This window comes from Ictalurus furcatus, chromosome 4 (assembly GCF_023375685.1).
Source record: "Ictalurus furcatus strain D&B chromosome 4, Billie_1.0, whole genome shotgun sequence".
Classification (NCBI taxonomy): Eukaryota; Metazoa; Chordata; class Actinopteri; order Siluriformes; family Ictaluridae; genus Ictalurus; species Ictalurus furcatus.
In genome coordinates, this window is record NC_071258.1 from 17,652,851 (window position 1) to 17,673,150 (window position 20,300).

Genomic DNA, 20,300 nt, shown 5'->3' on the forward strand with positions numbered 1-20,300 from the left:
TGGCTAAATTCCCTACACTGGTGGAGGATGCGGGCAGGAGCACAGACCTGCCCCCATCAATAAAAAATAAATAAATAAATATATTTTTTAAAATTCCCCTTTTTTTTAATTAAAATTGTTCTTCCTCAATTGGTGGATAGCTGTTTTCCGGAGAAGCGCGTGCAGCTTACCATGCCCTCGTGCCGGAGGACGTAGGGGACTACGAAGTGGTAAAAAGAGAGATCCTGGCATGGTGTGGGCGGAACCCCCTCCAGGCGGCGGCTGAGTTCCACCGGTGGTGCTACAGGCCGGGAGCTAAGCTACGTGGACAGATGGACACCCTCCTGCGCCTCACCTGCAAGTTCCTGGCCCGGTGGCAAGGCCCGTACACAGTCCTTGAGCGAAAAGGCCCCGTAAACTACTGCTTGCAGCAGCCCGGTAAGCGAGCAGAGGAAAAACTATACCATGTGAATCTGCTGAAGAAGTGGGTAGAACCGGCACCGGTAGAATCAGTGTACGCGGCTCTGGACACAGAGCACGACAAGGGTACCTTGGTAGAATTAGGGGAGGACCTTACCCCCACACAAAGACAGGAGCTAACTGAGTTGGTGGACCAATTCTCTGATGTGTTTTCTACCTCCCCAGGAATGTCACAGCTGGTCCACCACGAGATCAAAACCCGTCCAGGAGTAGTGGTCAGACAGCGGCCCTACCGTGTCCCAGAGGCCTGGCGCAAGGCTATCGAGGAAGAAGTTGGCTGAATGCTGTGGGACCACATCATAGAGGAGTCCAACAGCCCCTGGTCCAGCCCCATTGTAGTCGTGCCAAAGCCGGACGGAAGTATTTGGCTTTGTAATGACTTCCGGAAGCTGAACCAGGTCTCCGAGTTCGATAGCTATCCCCGCCCCCGAGTGGATGACCACATGGAGCGACTGGGGAGGGCCCGGTTCATGTCTACCCTGACCTAACGAAAAGCCTTGCGACTGGCAAGTTGCGCTGGCACTGGACACGAGACCGAAGACAGCCTTCAGCACGGCCACCGGTCACTGGCAGTACCGGGTTCTCCCCTTCGGGCTACACGGGGTGCCCGCAACGTTCCAGCGGCTGATGGACATTGTCCTGCGACCCTACCATATGTTCGCAGCCGCCTACCTAGATGACGTAGTCATCCACTCCTCCACTTGGTCAGACCACCTGTTCCACCTGGGGGAGGTTCTGAAGGAACTCCGGAAGGCCGGGCTGACAGCCAACCCCAAGAAATGCCACCTAGGGCTGACCGAGGTACAGTACCTGGGCTATTGTATTGGCTGGGGTATGCTGAAGCCACAGGCGAAGAAACTCGAGGCAGTGAAGGACTACCCCCGGCCCACATCAAAGAAACAGGTACGTGCCTTCTTGGGGTTGGCGGGGTATTACTGCAGATTCGTACCTAACTTCTCCTCTGTAGCCTCCCCCCTCCCAGACCTTACGAAGAAGGGCCAGCCGGACCAGGTGAAGTGGTCTGCGGAGGCAGAGCAGGTGTTCCAAGCTCTAAAGGAGGCCCTCACCAGTGCCCCAGTACTACGCAACCCAGACTTCGGTCATCCATCCACCGTACACACAGATACCTCCGAGACCGGGCTGGGCGCTGTTCTCTCGCAGACCTTCTATGGGGAGGAACACCCGGTCCTCTATATCAGTCGAAAGTTGTCCCTAGCTGAGAGGAAATATGAAGCCGTGGAAAGAGAAGCCCTGGCGATAAAATGGGCTGTCGAAGAGCTGCGATACTACCTGGCTGGTCGGCACTTTGTCCTGTTGACAGACAATGCCCCACTGCAGTGGATGGCCAAGGCCAAAGACACTAATGCCAGGGTAACCCGATGGTTCCTCTCGTTGCAGGATTTCTCTTTTCAGGTAAAGCCGGCAGGGACCCACCATGGGAATGCAGATGGCCTCTCGCGGCGGGATGCACTGTGGGCGCGACACACGACGGCAGTGGGCTCGGATCTGGGGGGGGTACTGTGGCGACAGGCCGGCGGCCGGCACACAGGGAACAAAGATCGCTCCTCCCGCGACTGCCACTGTGGCATGGATGAGACAGCTCCGCTTCAGCGCCACCAAATGTTTTGGATGGCCAGAGAGCACGTGGCGGCAGGGCGGGGCCGCCGACACACCCACGGCTCGTGAATGGTGCACCGCGCGGAAGAATTCCACCATCCAGCAAGCGAGGGGAGAGTATAAAAGGGTGATATTCCCCTCGTAGAAGGGAGAGAAGTATCTCCGAGCATGTGCGTGAACCTCTGGCGTGTTTTATGCGATTTTACCGACGAGTGCATGTCTGCTAATCGCTGTTGTGTGTTTCAGACGACTCCGACGCGAGTGACGGCTCCGCCCACCCCGGCTGTAACGGCTGACAGCCGAGACCCGTGCCGCCCAGTCGCAAATCAACCCACACACACACACACACACACACACACACATGCACCCCCCTCACCGATAGACTTAAATAAAGATCACTCTACACAGAACACTGAAACGGCCTCCTGTGTGTCTGTGCTCCGCCCACCACTGGCTAAATTCCCTACAATATATATATGTATTTTATTTATTTATTTAAGTTTATATTATGTATAAGTATTTATGAATAATTTTTTATGTATGCACAAAAAGCACTGAATTAAACTACAGTCCTATTCTGTTGTGTGTGTGTGTGTGTGTGTGTGTGTGTGTGCGTATTAGGTTCTTTTCTGTTTTAGACAAACAGTAAGGCAAACTGCTGTGGTAAAAGTGGAATAACACTCCATTCCATGCTGTTATACGAAAATAATGCACCCCCACCCCCCCGCGTGCATCACTTCTGTATAGCAGTATGCTCTGTTGTGTCTTATTCCTTATTTTTCCATTCAGTTTAGCCCATTCTTTTCAAGCTTTCCAGTTGTTGTGTGGTTGACTGTAGATAGATAGTTAGACAGAGGTTAACATAAAAAAAATGAGATAAAGAGTGGGACGTGGAAGAAGGAGTGTGGCATATGAAAGAGTAATAAATAACCTGAGCCGGTCGAGGAAGCACTCCAGTGCTAATGGACCTGGTGCAGCCAGCAAAGCAGGAGGACAGGTATGTGACCCCATTAGAGCCACAAACGGGGCTAACGGACGATGTGTAGCAGTTACACTCACTAATGCATGGAGCTTCTGGTGTTTGGCCTGGCTGCAAGGTTCTATACACACACACACACACACACACACACACACACACACACACACGTCATATTCAAATATTAGGTTTTACACATATTAAATAAAATTCACAAGGTGGCAGTTATGAATTAAGTGCACTCTCGAATCATCTTAAAATACAACACACCTGTTAAAGGTAGGGAATTTTTTTAAAAACCAAACTGCTCTTTAAGCCCATTTTAATAAGTGTGCATAGATGTGAAACATAACAGGATTGTTTCAAAACATAAAACAATCCTTCTGAAAAACAAATAAATAAACAAAGCAATGCTCACTCATTGCCATAGGTGACGGTCACACCAGCAACAGGGCCTGTGTCACATCCAAGGAAGAGGAAAGACACATAGCAGGCGGTGGAAATCAGGTTGACCAACATGGCCATACGAACAGCACCCAGAGCACACAGATTCAGCTTCTTCACCAAAAGACCTCCCATAAAAATGCCCAGACATGCACATGGGATGGCTGTCATACCTGCAAGAAGCTAAATTAATTTCTTTAATAACAATAATATTAATATGGTTGCAACTAATTTTAATGAGGAAGATATGAATTGGACTCTACTGCATGCAGTATGGCCTATATTAGGGAGGCATGTCTTACATACCCAGAAGCTGATTGGCCGAGGTGGTTGTAAGATTAAACTGCTGCTCCAAATACTTTCCCAAGAAGGCAGCAAAACCAGCAACTACTGCAATCTCCATACACGCAGCAAGGACAATACAGGTGAACACCGGGTTAGACAGCAGATGTTTAGTCACCTTGGGAATCACTGAGCAGAGAGAGAGGGTGGGTGGTTGTTATTACAGTAGCCTTAATGATGCTCCAACAGACTCTGCATTTTATCCAATATTTATTTATGCCATAAATTCCCAACCATAAATAAAGCACAATTTGATTTGCAGAGTCTAATGTTTGCATCTTCTAATGACAGCCTTTCGTTATCTCAATGAACTTGAGTTCATGTGTTATGCGCTGCAAATCAAAACAAATGATCTGATTTGTCTGATTCTAAGTTTTGTGTGAGATGATTGCAAAACTTTGGGGAATGAGGGATGTGAACATTGCCTGGTTTTTCTGCAATCTTCAATTGCAAAGTTTCAGTGAGCCTGTGCCCATTGTAGCCTCAGATTACTGTTACTGGCTCCCAGGAGTGGAACCCAATGTGGTCTCCTGTGTTGTAGATCTTAAGGTTAGACATGTGACTTCTGAGATGCTTTTCTGCTCACCATAGTTGTGAAGAGTGGTTATTTGGGTTACCGTACTTCAGCTCCAACCAGTCTGGCAATTCTCCTTTGACCTCTCTAATCAGCAATATGCCCACAGAACTGCCAGTGACCTGCTATTTTTTGTTTTTCACACCATTCTGGTTAAACACTGCTGTGCATGACTGCTGTGCATGAAAATCCCAGAGGTCAGCAGTTTCTGAAATACTCAAACCATCTGGAACCAACAACTACACCATGGTCACACTGGACATTTTTCCCCAATTCTGAAGTTTCATGTGAACATTAACTAAAGCTTTTGACCTGATTTTATGCACTGTACATCTGCAACATAATTGGTTGACTGGGTACAGTAAACGCATGAATGAGCAGGGGCACAGGTTTTTCTATTAAAGTGTCTGAGGCTACACACACAGACACACACACACACACACACACACACAGATTCATAGTTTAGCTGTGTACCACAGCATATTGGAGTTGATATTAAATAAGAATATAAATATGACCAAATTAGGTGAACAGTGTAGGAATTACAGCACTTTTTTTTATATGTTGTCCCCCCTTTTTAAGGGACCAAAAGTAATTTGAAAATTGGCTGTTCAGCTGTTCCATGACCAGGTAGGTCTTAAGGTGGAATGTTTATTTGTCACATATACATTACAGCACAGTGAAATGACTTTCTTTACATATCCAGGCTTATTAGGAAGCTGGGGTCAGAGTGCAGGGTCAGCCATGATACAATGCCCCTGGATCAGGGTTAAGGGCCTTGCTCAAGCCCCTGATGTTATGATCAGTAACCAATAGCCTTAATCATTGAGCCACCACTGCCCTCATTATTTATTCTCTTATTCCCTCATTATTTCACTTAAAAGTAAGCAGCTATAAGGTCTAGAGTTGTTTTCAAGTGAGGCATTTGCATTTGTTGTTGTTAGCTGTCAGAGTACACTATCGGTCAAACGGTAGGGGTCACCCAGTAAAGTTCACATTTTCAATGAAAACTCGTACTTTTATTCATGGAATGAGCTGTAAAATGAACAGAAAATAAGAACTGTGTCCTTCAATTTTGGTTTTGTCAAAGAATCCTCCCTTTGCAGCAATTACAGCCTTGCAGACCTTTGGCATTCTAGCTGTAAATTAATCTGAGGAAATTTCACCCCATGCTTCTTGTAGCACCTTCCACTAGTTGGATTGGCTTAATTGGCACTTTTTAAGAACGTTTCGGTCAAGCAGCTCCCACAAGAGCTCAATAGGATCTGGTGACTGTGCAGGCCAGTCCATTACGGATATAACACCAATTCGCTTCTTCTCTAAATAGTTCTTGCATAGTTTGGAACTGTGCTTTGGGTCAGTGTCGTGATGTAGGAGCAAATTGACTCTAATCAAGCGCCGTCCACAGAGTATGGCATGGTGTTGCAAAATGGAGTGATGGCCTTCCTTGTTCAAGATCCATTTTATCATGTATAAATCTCCCACTTTAGCACTACAAAAGCACCTCTGACCATCACCTTTCTTTCATCATGCATGACAGATGCAGCATCTTTTCATTTTTTCTGTGTCTCACAAATGTTCTTTGTGTTCCAAACACGTCAAACTTGAATATGTCTGTCCATAACATTTGTTTCCAATCTTCCTCTGTCCAATGTCTGTGTTCTTTGGCCCATGTTAATCAAGTCTGTCTAGAAGGTCAGCATCCTAGGGTCACTTCTTGACTGTTGACATTGAGACTGGTGTTTTGTGGGTACCATTGAATGAAGCGGTCATTTGAGGACCTGTGAGATGTCGGTTTCTTAAACTTGAGTCTCTGATGTACTTGTCCTCTTGCTCAGTTGTGCATCAGGGCCTCCCATTTCTCTCTCTTTCCTGGTAAGAGCCATTAGAGCCTGGTTAGAGACAGTTTGTGCTGTTGTTTGAAGAGAGAAATACACACAGTTGGATGAAATCTTCAGTTTCTTGACAATTTATTGCATGGAATAGCCTTCCTTTCTTAGAACAAGAATAGACTGACAAGTTTCAAAAGAGAGTTGTTGTTTTCTGGCCATTTTGAGTATATAATCAAACCCATAAATGCTGATGCTCCAGATACTAGCCTCAAGAAGGCCACTTTTATTGCTTATTTAATCAGCACATTAGTTTTCATGATTGTCAAAGGTTTTTTTCTATAAAGATCAATTAGCCTTCTAACATGATAAACCTGGATTTCTCAAAATGTCTAGACTGTATTTTTTTTAAATCAATTTAATGTTACTATAATTGTTTTCTTCCAAAACCAAGGGAATTTGAAAGTGAACCCAAACTTCTGACCACAATATGTAAACTATTGGGAAGCCTCAAAAACAGGAAGACCAGATTTGAGGTTCCCAAAAAACACCTAAAAAGGCTGTACAGTACTGGAACAACATCCTATGGACCACTGATACAAAGATTCACTTGTACCAGAATGATGGCAAGAGAGGAGTATGGAGAAGAAAAGGAACTGCTCATGATCCAAAGCATATCACTTCATCTGTGAAGCATGGTGGAGGTAGTGTTATAGCGTGGGCATGTATGTCTGCCAATTAGAAACGGTTCCCTTGTATTTTGTAAGGATGAGATTGCTGACAAATGCAGCAGGATGAATTCTGAAGTGTATAGAACTATATTATCTGCTCAGATATAGCCAAATGCTTCAAAATTCATTTGACGCTGGTTCACACTTCAGATATGACCTGAAGTATACTGAAGCAACCCAAGACTGTTTAAAGCAATTAAATGGAATGTTCTGCAATGGCCAAGTGAATCACCCAACCTAAATTTAACCTAAACATTTCACTTACTGAAGGAAAAATGCTTCAAGAACAACCAGGAACTGAAGACAACTGCAATTGCACAGAGGAAGAAATCCAGCATCTGTTGATGTCTATGGGTTCCAGTTAGTTTGTCCAATTACTTTTGGTCCCTTAAAAAGGGTAGGCCGACCTATAAAAAGTGCTATAATTCCTACACCATTCACTCAATTGGATGTAAATGCCCTTATGTTTAGGCTAAAAGTCTACACTTAGAAATAATATTCATCATTTAATTTCAAATCCAATATAGTGTGGTAGATTGAAAAAAAAATTTGTTGTCCACATATTTACAGACCCAACTGTACACTTAATAACTGCAATATAAAAACAATGCAACTTCATTAAAAAAAAAAAAGAACAATTATTGGACATATATTGATCATATAAACAATACTTGTGGAAAAGGACAGAAAAAAAAACCCCTTTCATTTGCTAGGGCAGATGTGTGTGCAAATGAGACGGAGGTAATGTAATGGGTTCTAGCCAAATTTTGTTGTAAAAATATTTTTCTATTGTTCCACTTTCATTGAAATTATTTAAAAAGGTTTATTTTGATAATAACCAAAAAAAACCCAACAACACTGTGTTACTATATACAGTAAACTACCTCGAAGCTGTTCACAGCAGGAGCTGTCAGGTTGATGGTTGTGGAGGACACCATTACTTGGCTTTGAATGCTCATAACTCTGAGATACTGGCAGCATGGGCTGGTCACTCTGGGTCCTGCTGTTACCATATCGCTCTGACAGAGATGAGGGGAAACCAAACATGAAGATAGCGGAGAAAAAAAGTAATGCCCCACAGAGGAGGAAGCCTCCCCACCAGGCTCCGATCCAGCGAGGGTCATCCGGGGTGATGTCCAGCTTGGCTGAGAGTAGAGGGTTGGTTCACACATGATAATGAACACAGAAGAATAAGCAAAACATTAGGTGCCTTTTGAGCTATTACAAACAAACACATAAAAAGTCTTCATATTCACCACTTTAACTGTGACGTGAACGTGCTCTCACTAGTTTTTTTATTTTATTTTTTTAGTTTTTTTTGTGGGATGCATGGTGGCTTAGTGGTTAGCACGTTTGTCTCACACCTCCGGGGTTGGGCATTTGATTCCCACCGCTGCCCTGTGTGCACAGAGTTTGCGTGTTCTCCCCGTGCTGTGTGGGTTTCCTCCATGTACTTCGGTTTCCTCCCCCAGTCCAAAGACATGCAGGGTAGGCTGATTGGCATGTCCATAGCGTGTGAATGGTTGTGTGAACGTGTGTGTGATTGTGTCCTGCGATGGATTGGCACCCTGTCCAGGGTGTATCCCACCTTGTACCTGATGCTCCCTGGGATAGGCTCCAGGTTCCCTGTGACCCTGTAGGATAAGCGGTATAGAAAATGGGTGGATTTTTTTTTTTTGCCAGAAAGGTGCAGGGGTTGAGACTAGAGGTATGGATTTGCATTGGGATCCGATGGCATTATTCAACAAAAAAAAGCATGAGGTTTTTACTGTCATGTGGGCACGAGTGAGTTGTCAGAAATGAGGCTCAAACAAGAACCATGTGTGGGAACCCAGACAAAAGGGTGGAGTTTTGGCCTTAAAAGCAGCACAGTGGAGGCATCAATGTTTCCTGTTTGCTTGCTTGCTAGATTGTTATCTTCTTTCACTGTTTGTGCTAGTGTTTGCCTTTGTTAAAGGGAACCCGGACTATGAAGACTTGTATGGCTTATTAGATTAACGCTGACATCCGTTATATAAATCTGCTATACAAAAACCCTCTAGATGTCAGGTTGTTTTTTTTTAAATAATAAAAATCCTTGCACTCATAGGCTGACATTGCTGTTTACGTCATAATGCATTCTGGGTAGTGACGTCAAATGGTTGCAATGGTCTTGATTCTCCAGCAACCCTTCAGCGATATAAACATGTCTTCAGCCTTTTCAATTTGAACCTGATCGTAACATAAGAGAGGAGGCTAATATAGAAGACATTACTCAAAATGTACATCAAAATGAAGACAATCAGAGAGGCGAGAATGGGGGCAAAAACCGTATTACCGTGTCACATTTAATTATCATTAAAACCATGCGCGATTATCGTGATTTGTAAAACTCTGTCCACAAACACCCAGCATGAGGCTGACGCAGGTGCAGCATGCAACATTGTTTTTTGAGCATGAAAACGGACGCTACAATTAAAAACTCGTCTGCTCAATCAGATTTCATTTATCACGTGACGAAAGTGAGGCGAGATAGCAGAAGATTTGGTTTAATATAAGAGAGGATGTCATGGTACTGTTTTGTTGCTGTGCTGTTTTTCATTAAGAATAATAATGAACCCATCATTCAAGCAACTGACGCCTCCTAATTGCCGCTAGTTTGAAAGCAAAAGTGAAATGTGTGTGGCTGCACGGGCATTCATAAGCGATTTAAAAGCGAGGGGGAAAAGAGGGAAAAGCGCCAAAGCCCCCGTTGACAGCAACAATTTCAGTGTGTATGAGTACTTTTTGTACAGTTTCAGCACATTTTAACAATACCATGATAATACTGATCACCATGATAGTTTTGGTCACGATAATCGTGATATGGAATTTTCATACCGTTACATCTCTAAATCCAATTATGTAAAAATATTTAGTCCACCTTTCAAAGGTGACCAAAACCATGCATGTACTCAAATGGTTCAAAAACAGCTTTAATTTTACTTTGGGTATGCCTTGGCTAGGTATTTTAGGCTAATTTTACAGGAGCTTTACGTTATGAGAATATACAGAAAAAATGCACTAACAAGATGCTTACGGGTTTGATTATATTTACAGAGATCCCCTGTATCACAGCATACAAGAACTAGAAAATTACAGCCAAAAGCAGCACAGTGTGGCATTCTTTTCCTGCTGCAGGGGCTAGTAGCTAATTCTTTTGAGTGCTTAAGTGCAACCATTTTACGTCATCGACTCAGAGTGCATTGCGCATGTCACATAATGGTGCCCTCAGTAGGTTAAAACGTGTATTAAATATTAAGGATTTTTTTCTAACAACTTATTTTAGAAGGAGAGGGCAACTATTGCATGTTAAGGCCTATAAGTCTTCATAGTCGGGGTTCCTTTCAATCTGTTTTGATTTTGCACTTAGTCCTCTACCTCAACTAGTTTATATTTTCGGATTTCAAAGATTAAAAAAAAAAAAAAATTGTCAGGAGGCAAGAACTGTAAGTTTAGTGTTTTGGGGTTTGAACGAAATTTTTACAGCTTTTCTGTTTATGGTGTTTTGTATTTGGGTACAGACTAGAAACACTAAACAAATGATATATCACTAATGTAGCTCAGACACTAATGTCTGCGTTTAATTGTGTGTGTATAATAATTTATCCTTGTCCAAGGTGACTTACATATTATTAACCCTATAAATAATATGTAAGTCACCTTGGATAAGGGTAAATTATAATGCTTATAATTATAATGTAATGCTGGGTGCAAGCACCCAAGGTGCATAATCACCCTATTTTTATTCTACCTTTTCTTATAAGGGGGTCAAGCACCAAAGGTGCGTAGGCACACTATTCTTATTCTACCTGTTCTTATTAGGGGGCCAAGCACCGAAGGTGTACCTATTATTATTATTATTATTATTATTATTATGTTTCTTCTGGCTAGGGTGTCTATGGCAGCCCAGAAACCTTTTGGTTAAAAGTTGTGAAATTTGGTTCTAAGGAACATTCTGACCAAATTCGGTCCAGGTGCTGCCAAAGCTCTAGTGCCACCATTGTGTCAATTTGCGGCCTAATTTGGAAGTATGTTTATGGTCATAACCTTTGAACCATGTGTCCAAAATTTCTGGATTCCCTGAGTCAAGACAAGTTTAACACATCCTATTACATCAACTGAGCCTAATTAAATTTTCCTCCATCTTGAATTTTGTCAAAAACTGAAAAAAAGTGTTTTTTCACTACTCCTCCTACAAAATTTGGCCAATCATCACCAAATTTGGCAGACAAATCTTCAGAGTAAGCTTCATAAAAGTTATCAAACAAATTTTGAATAATCTAAATGATTTGCCCATAATGGGCCAACTGTTCTGACAGCAATGCCCCCAAACGGGACGTGCAGCTGTGTCTCAGTAACAAATGGCAGCCTCAAACCATGACTTGAGGCTATACAACAAATTTAGTGCCAGCGCCACCTACTGCTGTAAAGTTACAATAGCATGCTTACATCTAACTGCCATTTTTGCTACTCCCCCAAATTTTGTTCAATCGTCACCAAATTTGGTTCACCTCATCTTCAGACCTGTCATAACAAAAGTTATCAAAGGAATTTTGATATTCAAAATCATTCTCCCATAACAGACTGGCAAATGTGTGAAATTATAAATCATTCTTGAAACCCTTTGCCTACAGTTATGGCTCTGCTTTCCTGTGATTACTTATGCAACAATTGTAGCATGTCTGTGAATGTGCGGTTCACTGAGTCTGGGTACTTGGCCCACGAAAATGCTGCTTGCAGCTTTAATTATTATTATTATTATTATTATTATTATTATTGTTGTTGTTGTTGTTGGGGATGTAGTGTATTGCTCAACCCTAATAGTTTAATTGTCAAGCTATTGATAGCTATTTTATTTTAGTCATCCCATCTAATATCAACACCAGCTACCACTAGTAAAGATTATTTACAGACCATGCTGTCAGTGTTGCCATTTCTACCTCTGTTTTTTCTGCAGTGTTTTCCAGTGTTTCCAGGGAGGAATAGTGGTAGGTTTCATATTTATTTAAAAAAAAAAAAACTTTCAGTTTAACCTAATCTGAATACAGATACATATACAAATATTTGGAGCACTAAACAGATAGAGATATAGAAACATAAATATTCATTGTGTTACTACAGACAGAAACAGGAATGAATCGAAACTCACTGGTATCAACAAAGACAGCGTCCACATAGAATTTGGTGCAGACCGAACCAAGAATGAAGCCACAAGCAGGTCCAAAAACCAAGGTTGAAAATAATATACCTGCAATAAGAACACAATTGTGATTAGCTGAAGGCTGTGTGTAATACCATCACCATTTATAAATGATCTAAATCCCACAATCAAACCATCAAATAGAGCACAAAGACAGACTTCAATATGTGAAACTCTTTATTTGAATATCCATTCGTTCTTACATATTTTCTTTTTTCTCTTTTCAAAACATCCGGTAATAACAACTGATCATTTATTGTTAATTTTTGTATTGTATATAAAGAACATGAATTGTTTTTGTTTGCCTCATTAAAATGGTCTATAATATTCTCATTGGATGCCATTTTCTGAGAAAAAGCAAGTAATCAAATAAGATAGTAGATCATCACACTCATACCCAATCATACCCATCATTTAATTATTAATTTTACAACCCCAATTCCAAAAAAGTTGTGTAAAATCTAAATAAAAACAGAACGCAATGATTTGCAAATCTCATGAACCCATATTTTATTCACAACAGAAAACATATCAAATGTTGAAACTGAGGAAATGTACCATTTTAAGAAAAAAATAAGGTAATTTTGAATTTGATGGAAGTAACATGTCTCAAAAAAAAGTTGGGACGGGGCAACAAAAGGCTGGGAAAGTAAGTATTACTAAAAAGAAACAGCTGGGGGTTAATTGGCAACAGGTCAGTAACATGATTGGGTATAAAAAGAGTATTTAGAGAGGCAGAGTTAAGTTAAGATGGGCAGAGGTTCCCCAATCTGCAAAAAACTGCACCTACAATTTGTGGAACAATTTCAGAATAATGTTCCTCAACATAAAATTGCGAAGACTATGAATATCTCATCATCTACAGTACATAATATCATCAAAAGATTCAGAGAATCTGGAGAAATCTCTGTGCACAAGGGACAAAGGTGAAAATCAGTACTGCATGCCCATGATCTTCGGGACATCAGCAGGTACGGCATTAAAAACAGGCATGATTCTGTAATGGAAATCACTGCATGGGCTCAGAAACACCTCTAGAACACATTGTCTGTGAACACAGTTCTCCTTGCCATCCACAAATGCTGGTTAAAGCTCCATCATGCAAAGAAGCAGCTGTATATGAACATGATCCAAAAATGCCGCCATCTTCTCTGGGTCTAAAGCTCATTTAAAATGCACTGAGGCAAAGTGGAAAACCGTTCTGTGGTCAGATGAATCAAAATTGTAAATTCTTTTTGGAAACCTTGGACACCACGTCCTCTAAACTAAAGAGGACTAAAGAGGAGAGGGACCATCTGGCTTTTAATCAGAGGTAAGTTCAAAAGCCTGCATCTCTGATGGTATGGGGTGCATTAGTGCCTATGGAATGGGCAGCTTGCACATCTGGAAAGGCACCATCAATGCTGTAAGGTATATACAGGTTTTAAGGCAACAAATGCTTCCAACCAGATTCCATCCCGTCTTTACTTCTGAGAGACTCTGCCTCTCTAAAATACTCTTTTTATACCCAATCATGTTACTGACCGGTTTCCAATTAACCTATTTAGCTGCAAAATGTTCCTCCAGTTGTTTCTTTTCAGTAACACTTACTTTTCCAGCCTTTTGTTGCCCTGTCCCAACTTTTTTGAGATGTGTTATGGCCATCAAATTCAAAATTACCTTATTTTTTCCTTAAAGGGTACATTTACTCAGTCTAAACATTTAATATTTTTTCCATCTTCTATTGTGAATAACATATGGGTTTATGAGCTTTGCAAATCACTGCATTCTGTTTTTATTTACATTTTACAGAGTGCCCCAACTTTTTTGGAATTGGGGTTGTATTATTGATGGATGTCAACTGTGAGCTGTAATATAAAACAACACACAAATAAAACTGTAGTACTCTAACAGTAATATGTGACAGACTGGGAAAACCTGTTGGAGGTTGCTGAATTCTCAGAAACAGCCAAAAATTTGATTGTTTTATCAGTATGAGTTTTTTGGCCAATAATATATTTGACATCTCTACATTAGGAAAATGTATTTTACCAAAACAATGTTTAAATGTTTTTATTTAGAAGTAGGGATATTCCATGAAGTGAGCTAACTCGATAAACTGGGCTTATTTCAACAAGCGCAGCTAATTTCCATCAATTTAATTCCACCAATGAAGCTGATCATATGCCCTGTTGAGTTGCTATGGCAACATATAGTATGCTTTTGGACAAATCTGCTATGTGTCATGTTAGTTGTGAAGTTTAGTTCAACTTGATGAATTCTATCGGCCAAGCATTGTGCTTTAGTAGTCCCGTTGGGAAGAAACAACATGTGAAAGAGAAATTATGTATAGTTTAAAAATATGTATTTAGTTACTTATCAAGACATGATTTCATTGTTATAGTACACTTAATTTAAACAAATACTATATCTAATCTTCTAGTTTGAATTATTTAGAGTAAACAAAATTAATTGACGTAGTATTAATGTGACATGGATCATGTTGGCTGCAACTCAGTTCATAAACGTGGAGCCAACATACACATTTAAATCAAATAAATTCAATGAACTTTTTCTTTTAATGCAGCAAAAGCACAGACAGTATAAAATCTGTCTATATAAAATTATATATGATTTATGAGTCAAAAAGCTATTTACAGTGCCCTCAACTAATATTGGCATCCTTGGGAAATATGAGCAAAGAAGGCAGTGAAAAACTGTTATTGTTTAATCTTTTGATATTCTGTTTAAAAAATTCACAAAAAATACTCTGCTCTCATGAATATCAAACAACTGCAAACAAAAGACAGGTTTATCAAAAAATATCTTTGTTAAATATGTAAGTGGCACAATTACTGGCACCCTTTTAGTCAATACTTTGTGCTACCTCCCTTTACCAAGATAACAGCTCTGAGTCTTCTCCTATAATGCCTGATGAGGTTGGAGAATACATGGCAAGGGATCTGAGACCATTCCACCATACAGAATCTCTCGAGACCCTTCACATTTCGAGGTTCACATGCTGGTGGACTCTCCTCTTCAGTTCATCCCACAGGTTTTCTATGGGTTTCAAGTCAGGGGACTGGGGTGGCCATGGCAGGACCTTGATTTTGTGGTCCGGAAACAATTTTGGTGTTGATTTTGATGTATGTTTTAGATCATTGTCCTACTGGTACAGCAAACCATGGCCCATTTTAAGCTTTCTGGCAGAGGCAGTCAGGTTTTCATTTAATATCTTTTAAATCAATCATGCCATGTATCCTAAGAAAATATCCAGGTTCTCCAATTAAATAGCCCCAAACATTAAAAAGCCACCACCATATTTAACCATGGGCATGAGATACTTTTGCATATGGCTACCTCTCTGTGTGCTCAAAAATCACCTCTGGTGTTTGTTGCCAAAAAGCTCTATTTTTGTTTCATCTGACCATAGAACCTGATCCCATTTCAAGGAATGCTAATCCATTCTAATCCACGAATCCATTCATGATGGAATGTTGTAGTCTGGCTGAATGAAACTGATCAACTCTCAAAAACCATGTTGCCTATTCGTGTCATCAAAGGTGATAGGCAATATATCATTTGCAATCATTTTACACAATTTTTCAGTTATTCCTTCTGCCTTTTGAGCTCCAGTTTTTTCCCCAGCTAAAACAGAGGTTATTGTTGGGTTAGTAAATTGATGGTCTATAAAAAGGATTTTCGTTACCAAGGTGTCACACAAGAAACATCTCATAATGGGTAAAACCAAAGAGCTCTCCCAAGACCATCGCAAACCTTATTGTTACAAAACATATTGATGGACTCGGATACAGACATATTTCAAAACTTCTGAATCCTCCAGTAAGCACCGTTAGGGCCATTATCCGCAAGTGGAAGCAACATCACTCTGTCATCAAGGGAGTCATAAGAATAGTCAGATGAGTAGCTCAAGAGCCAAGAAACACTCAGAAAGAGCTCCAGAAACATTTGGAGGCAGCAGGTACCATCCTCACAGAGAAAACAACAGGCAATGCACTTCAGTGCTCACCCTCAACCGGCAATACTCCATTACCAAAGAAAAGGCATGTTGAAGCTTGTTTAAAGTTTGCTACAACTCATTTGGGCAAGCCTATGAAATACTGGGAGAGTGTAGTCTGGTCAGACCAGAACAAAATTTAGATTTTTGGCTGTCATACTACACACTATGTTTGAAGAAGAAATGGCACTCCACATCACCTTTAAAACACTATACCAACAGTGAAGTTTAGAGGTGGAAGCATCATGGTGTGGGGCTGTTTTTCATCGTATGGTACTGGTAGACTTCATATAATTGAAGAAACGATGAATGAAGCCCTTTACCGGAAGATTCTTGAGAAGAATCTGCTGCGAGGGTGGACAACGATCTCAACTGGTTTCAGAGAAAAATATCAAGGCATTAGAATGGCCCAGTCAAACACCTGACTTGAATCTAATTGAACAAGATTTAAAGACCATATGTTTAGAAGAATGGGTCAAAATCACACCTGAATACTGCAGCCGATTAATTTCTTCATACAGGAAGCGTCTTGAAGCTGTCATTACAAACAAAGGCTTCTCCATTAAGTATTAAATACATTTCAGTTAGCGTGTTCAATACTTTTTTCCTGTGTCATTCCACTTTCACTCATAACTTTATTTATGAAGTTTAATATTGTGAATCCTTTATATTTCCCGATTTCTTGAGTTAATGTCAAAGTCTGATGAAAATTCCATGTGAATAGCCTCATTGGAAATTTATTTACTGAAATAAATGCTGACATGTCCAATACTTATGTCTGACATGCTGACATGTCCAATACCCCACTGTTTGTGTATATCAATATATAGCTTCCCCCCTTGCCCCCCCAATGTCGCCATACACACACACACACACACACACACACACATATACATATATATATATATATATATATATATATATATATATATATATATATATATACACACATATATATTATATATATATATATATATATATATATATATATATATATATATATATATATATATATATAGAGGTCACAAACTATGCAGAAATAAGGGCCATCAAACTAGACATGCAATTTATTAGTCAGTTTTAGATGGTCTAGGACCTGTCCCCAGTCTTTGCCAAATGTTCTAATCTTTGTTCAGATATCTCAATCTCTCCAGTGCTAATATATTTACAAGCTCTTTAGCCCACATTTCAAACTTGGACACCAGTCTTCCACATTCTCAAGATTGGCAATTATCATGCTTAATAACATAGCTTGTCTTTTATATGCATTAGTCACCCAGATATTACTGGATATGCCAATAGCTGAGAGTGGATCCGTCTCCAGAGCTTTTTAAAACGCCTTGGAAAGACAATCAAATATGTTATTCCAATAATCTTGCAATTTAGTACACGATGAAAGTGAATGAATTAAAGTTCCATCTTCTATCTTACATCTATTACAGAGTGGGGAGACATCTGGAAATATTTGGTGTAACTTCACCTTAGATAAATATAGTCTATGTATCGTCTTGAATTCTATCAAATTATGCTTTACATTAACTGAACAGTCACATACTCTATGTTCATAAGACATTCTTCCCAAGTATCTGAGTCCATTTCTAAACCCAGTTCTTTTCCCCAAGATTGTTTAATTATAGTCATGCCTATAACATTTTCCTTTAGCAATACATTTTTTATAGGATTAAACTTATTAATTACTTCAAGAACATCATGTTGATGTATCACATCAAAATCTACATACAGATCCTTCACATTTTGTATACCACTCTCCTTCCACTGAGTAAAGCCTAAATCAAGCAAGCCTGGAGTAAAAGCATGATTTTGACATATAGGGCTATCCAAGTACATGCCAGGGGCTTTTATATAGCTTTTAATCAGTTTTTTAAAAAAAATGTGCATTAACCATAACAAAGTGATTGTCATATATAGATGCATTGATTTTGGCGGGTCTGTTAAGAAGGGCCGAGAGAGATGTCTTGTTGCAGAAGAGTTGTTCCATCCTAAGCCAAGAAGGATCGCTATGCACATCAGACTCCTTTTTCCATCATGAAAAAACATTAAGATTTGCTGTCCAGTAATAATACTTAAAACCGTGGTAAGCTAAACTCTCCCTCTCTTTTAGTTTTACACAAATGCTTCTTAGAGATGCACACATTCTCATAATACCACAAAAATGACACAATTATGGCATCTAATTGTTTAAATAGGCTTTGTGGTAAAAAAAAAACAAAAAAAAAACATCTGGGTTACCCTGTTCCCTGAGAAGGAAGCGAAATGTTGCGTTTGCTTTACACTGTGGAACGCGCCCTTGCATGTGACCGGTATCTGAAGCTTGTGTAACATCATGTCTATTTATAGGACTGCCGTGATCAGGTGACGTGGCAATTAAGCATGTCGCGTGATATAAAAACGGCACCTGTGAACCGCGCTGTCAGCTTCTATTATCTGAAGCGAAGATTTAATTCACAGGCATGCCCCAGTATGACAAAGCTACGCAACGTCTCGTTCCCTTCTCAGGGAACAGGGTTACATGCGTAACCCAGGCATTCCCTTTCAAAGGGAACTCAACGTTTTGTGAGCTTTACGCTGTAGAAACGGGAATACCCACTCTGTCATACTGAAGGCATGGCATGTTCAATCCTGTAAGGGTACTCCGTTGGACAAAGCCTTCAAGGAGGTGACCCCCCTAGTGTAATGAGCCCTTATGCCCAATGGCTGACTGTAAGGGCTCAAATGGGGCACCTGACAGACCTTTCAGGACCACAGAAAGGTCCCAGGAAAGTATGCGTGATCTGAAGATGGGCCTCAGCTGCCTGACACCATGCATAAACCTCGAAGTTAGAGGATGTTGTCCAACAGAGGCTCCATCAATAGGGGCATGGCTGTTAGAAATGGCGGCCACATAGACCCTGATTGTAGGAGGAGCCAACCCTGCTGAGAAACGTCCCTGTAAGAACTCCAGGACTGTAGCTATTGTGTAGTTCACTGGGTCTAGCTGACATTCCTCACACCACGAGACAAAAATTCACCACTTAAGCACATACAATTTCCTCATGGATAGTGCTCTAGCATGGTCTACAACCTCAGTTGTATGACCAGAATCTATGAGCTAGTGCCCCTCAGGGGCCAGACCCACAGTTTCCATAAATCCATAAATCAGCCCTCCGGCCTGAGACAGTACATCCCTGCGGACGGGAATCTCCCAAGGAGTGCCGTCTAGCAGGGATATTATCTCTGAGAACCATATTTGAGCTGGCCGATAAGGTGCTACTAGCAGCAGACGTAGACTTTCTTGGCGAACTTCTAGAACCTGTGGGAGCAGAGCGATCGGGAGAAAAACATACAGATGTGACCTCTGCCACGTGTGCACCATGGCGACCAGCCCCAATGATGCGGAAGGACTGAGGGCGAACCACAGCAGGCAGTGTGTTGTGTCCTTGGAGGCAAACACATCTATTTCTGCTTGGCCAAACCTCCGCCATATGGACTCCACCATGTGAGGATGGAGCCTCCAACCCCCTGCCTCGACATGATGTCTGCCCCCAAATTCCGCTTGCCCGGAATGCACTCTCTGACAAGAACTTTCCCTTCTCTTCTGTTCTCTTCCCAGAGAAGTATTAGTTGCGCCTGCCTGAACAGGAGGCATGAATGTAACCCTCCCTGGTGGTTGATATATAAGACCACCGCTGTATTGGCTGTCACAACTAACATATGGTGACTTCTTAATTGAGGAAGAAAGAATTTCAGTTCTATAAATACAGTCCGCATTCCTAGGTGATTTATATGCCACTCCAGAGGAGGGCCGCTCCAGAGACCATGAGCTGGACAGCCGTCTAAGACTGCACCCCAGTCCGTGAGGGAGGCATCTGTCATTACTGTCTTACAATAAGGAAACGCCCCTAGAGTGTGATCCAAGGTTAGAAAACGGGGACACCTCCAAATTCTCAGAGCACGTAGGCATCACCGTGTGACACTGATTACTCTCAGAGGTTTCGTCCTTAGACAAAACTTTTCAGCCACCACTTAAACGGTCTCGTGCAATAGGTACAACAGTATGACGGAGGCTGCTGTCATAAGCCCCAACAGTCTCTCATAGAGACTGGAGGTGAT

At 41.2% G+C, this 20,300-nt stretch overlaps 1 protein-coding gene across 5 annotated transcripts in view; it reads right to left on the reverse strand.

Annotated features, from left to right (window-relative positions):
* Window positions 1–20,300, reverse strand: part of slco3a1a (solute carrier organic anion transporter family member 3A1a) — a 119,983-nt gene that overhangs the window by 14,552 nt on the left and 85,131 nt on the right. For 3 of the 5 annotated variants that reach the window (XM_053623230.1, XM_053623232.1, XM_053623229.1), the window contains exons 3-8: window positions 12,143–12,241; window positions 8,337–8,606; window positions 7,857–8,117; window positions 3,803–3,967; window positions 3,471–3,669; window positions 3,008–3,176 (exon numbers count right to left, since the gene is read on the reverse strand). In XM_053623230.1, the coding sequence (XP_053479205.1) occupies window positions 3,008–3,176; window positions 3,471–3,669; window positions 3,803–3,967; window positions 7,857–8,117; window positions 8,337–8,606; window positions 12,143–12,241 (1,163 nt within the window). The remainder of the gene's footprint in view (window positions 1–3,007; window positions 3,177–3,470; window positions 3,670–3,802; window positions 3,968–7,856; window positions 8,118–8,336; window positions 8,607–12,142; window positions 12,242–20,300) is intronic. The other 2 variants (XM_053623233.1, XM_053623231.1) reach the window with 1 other exon arrangement.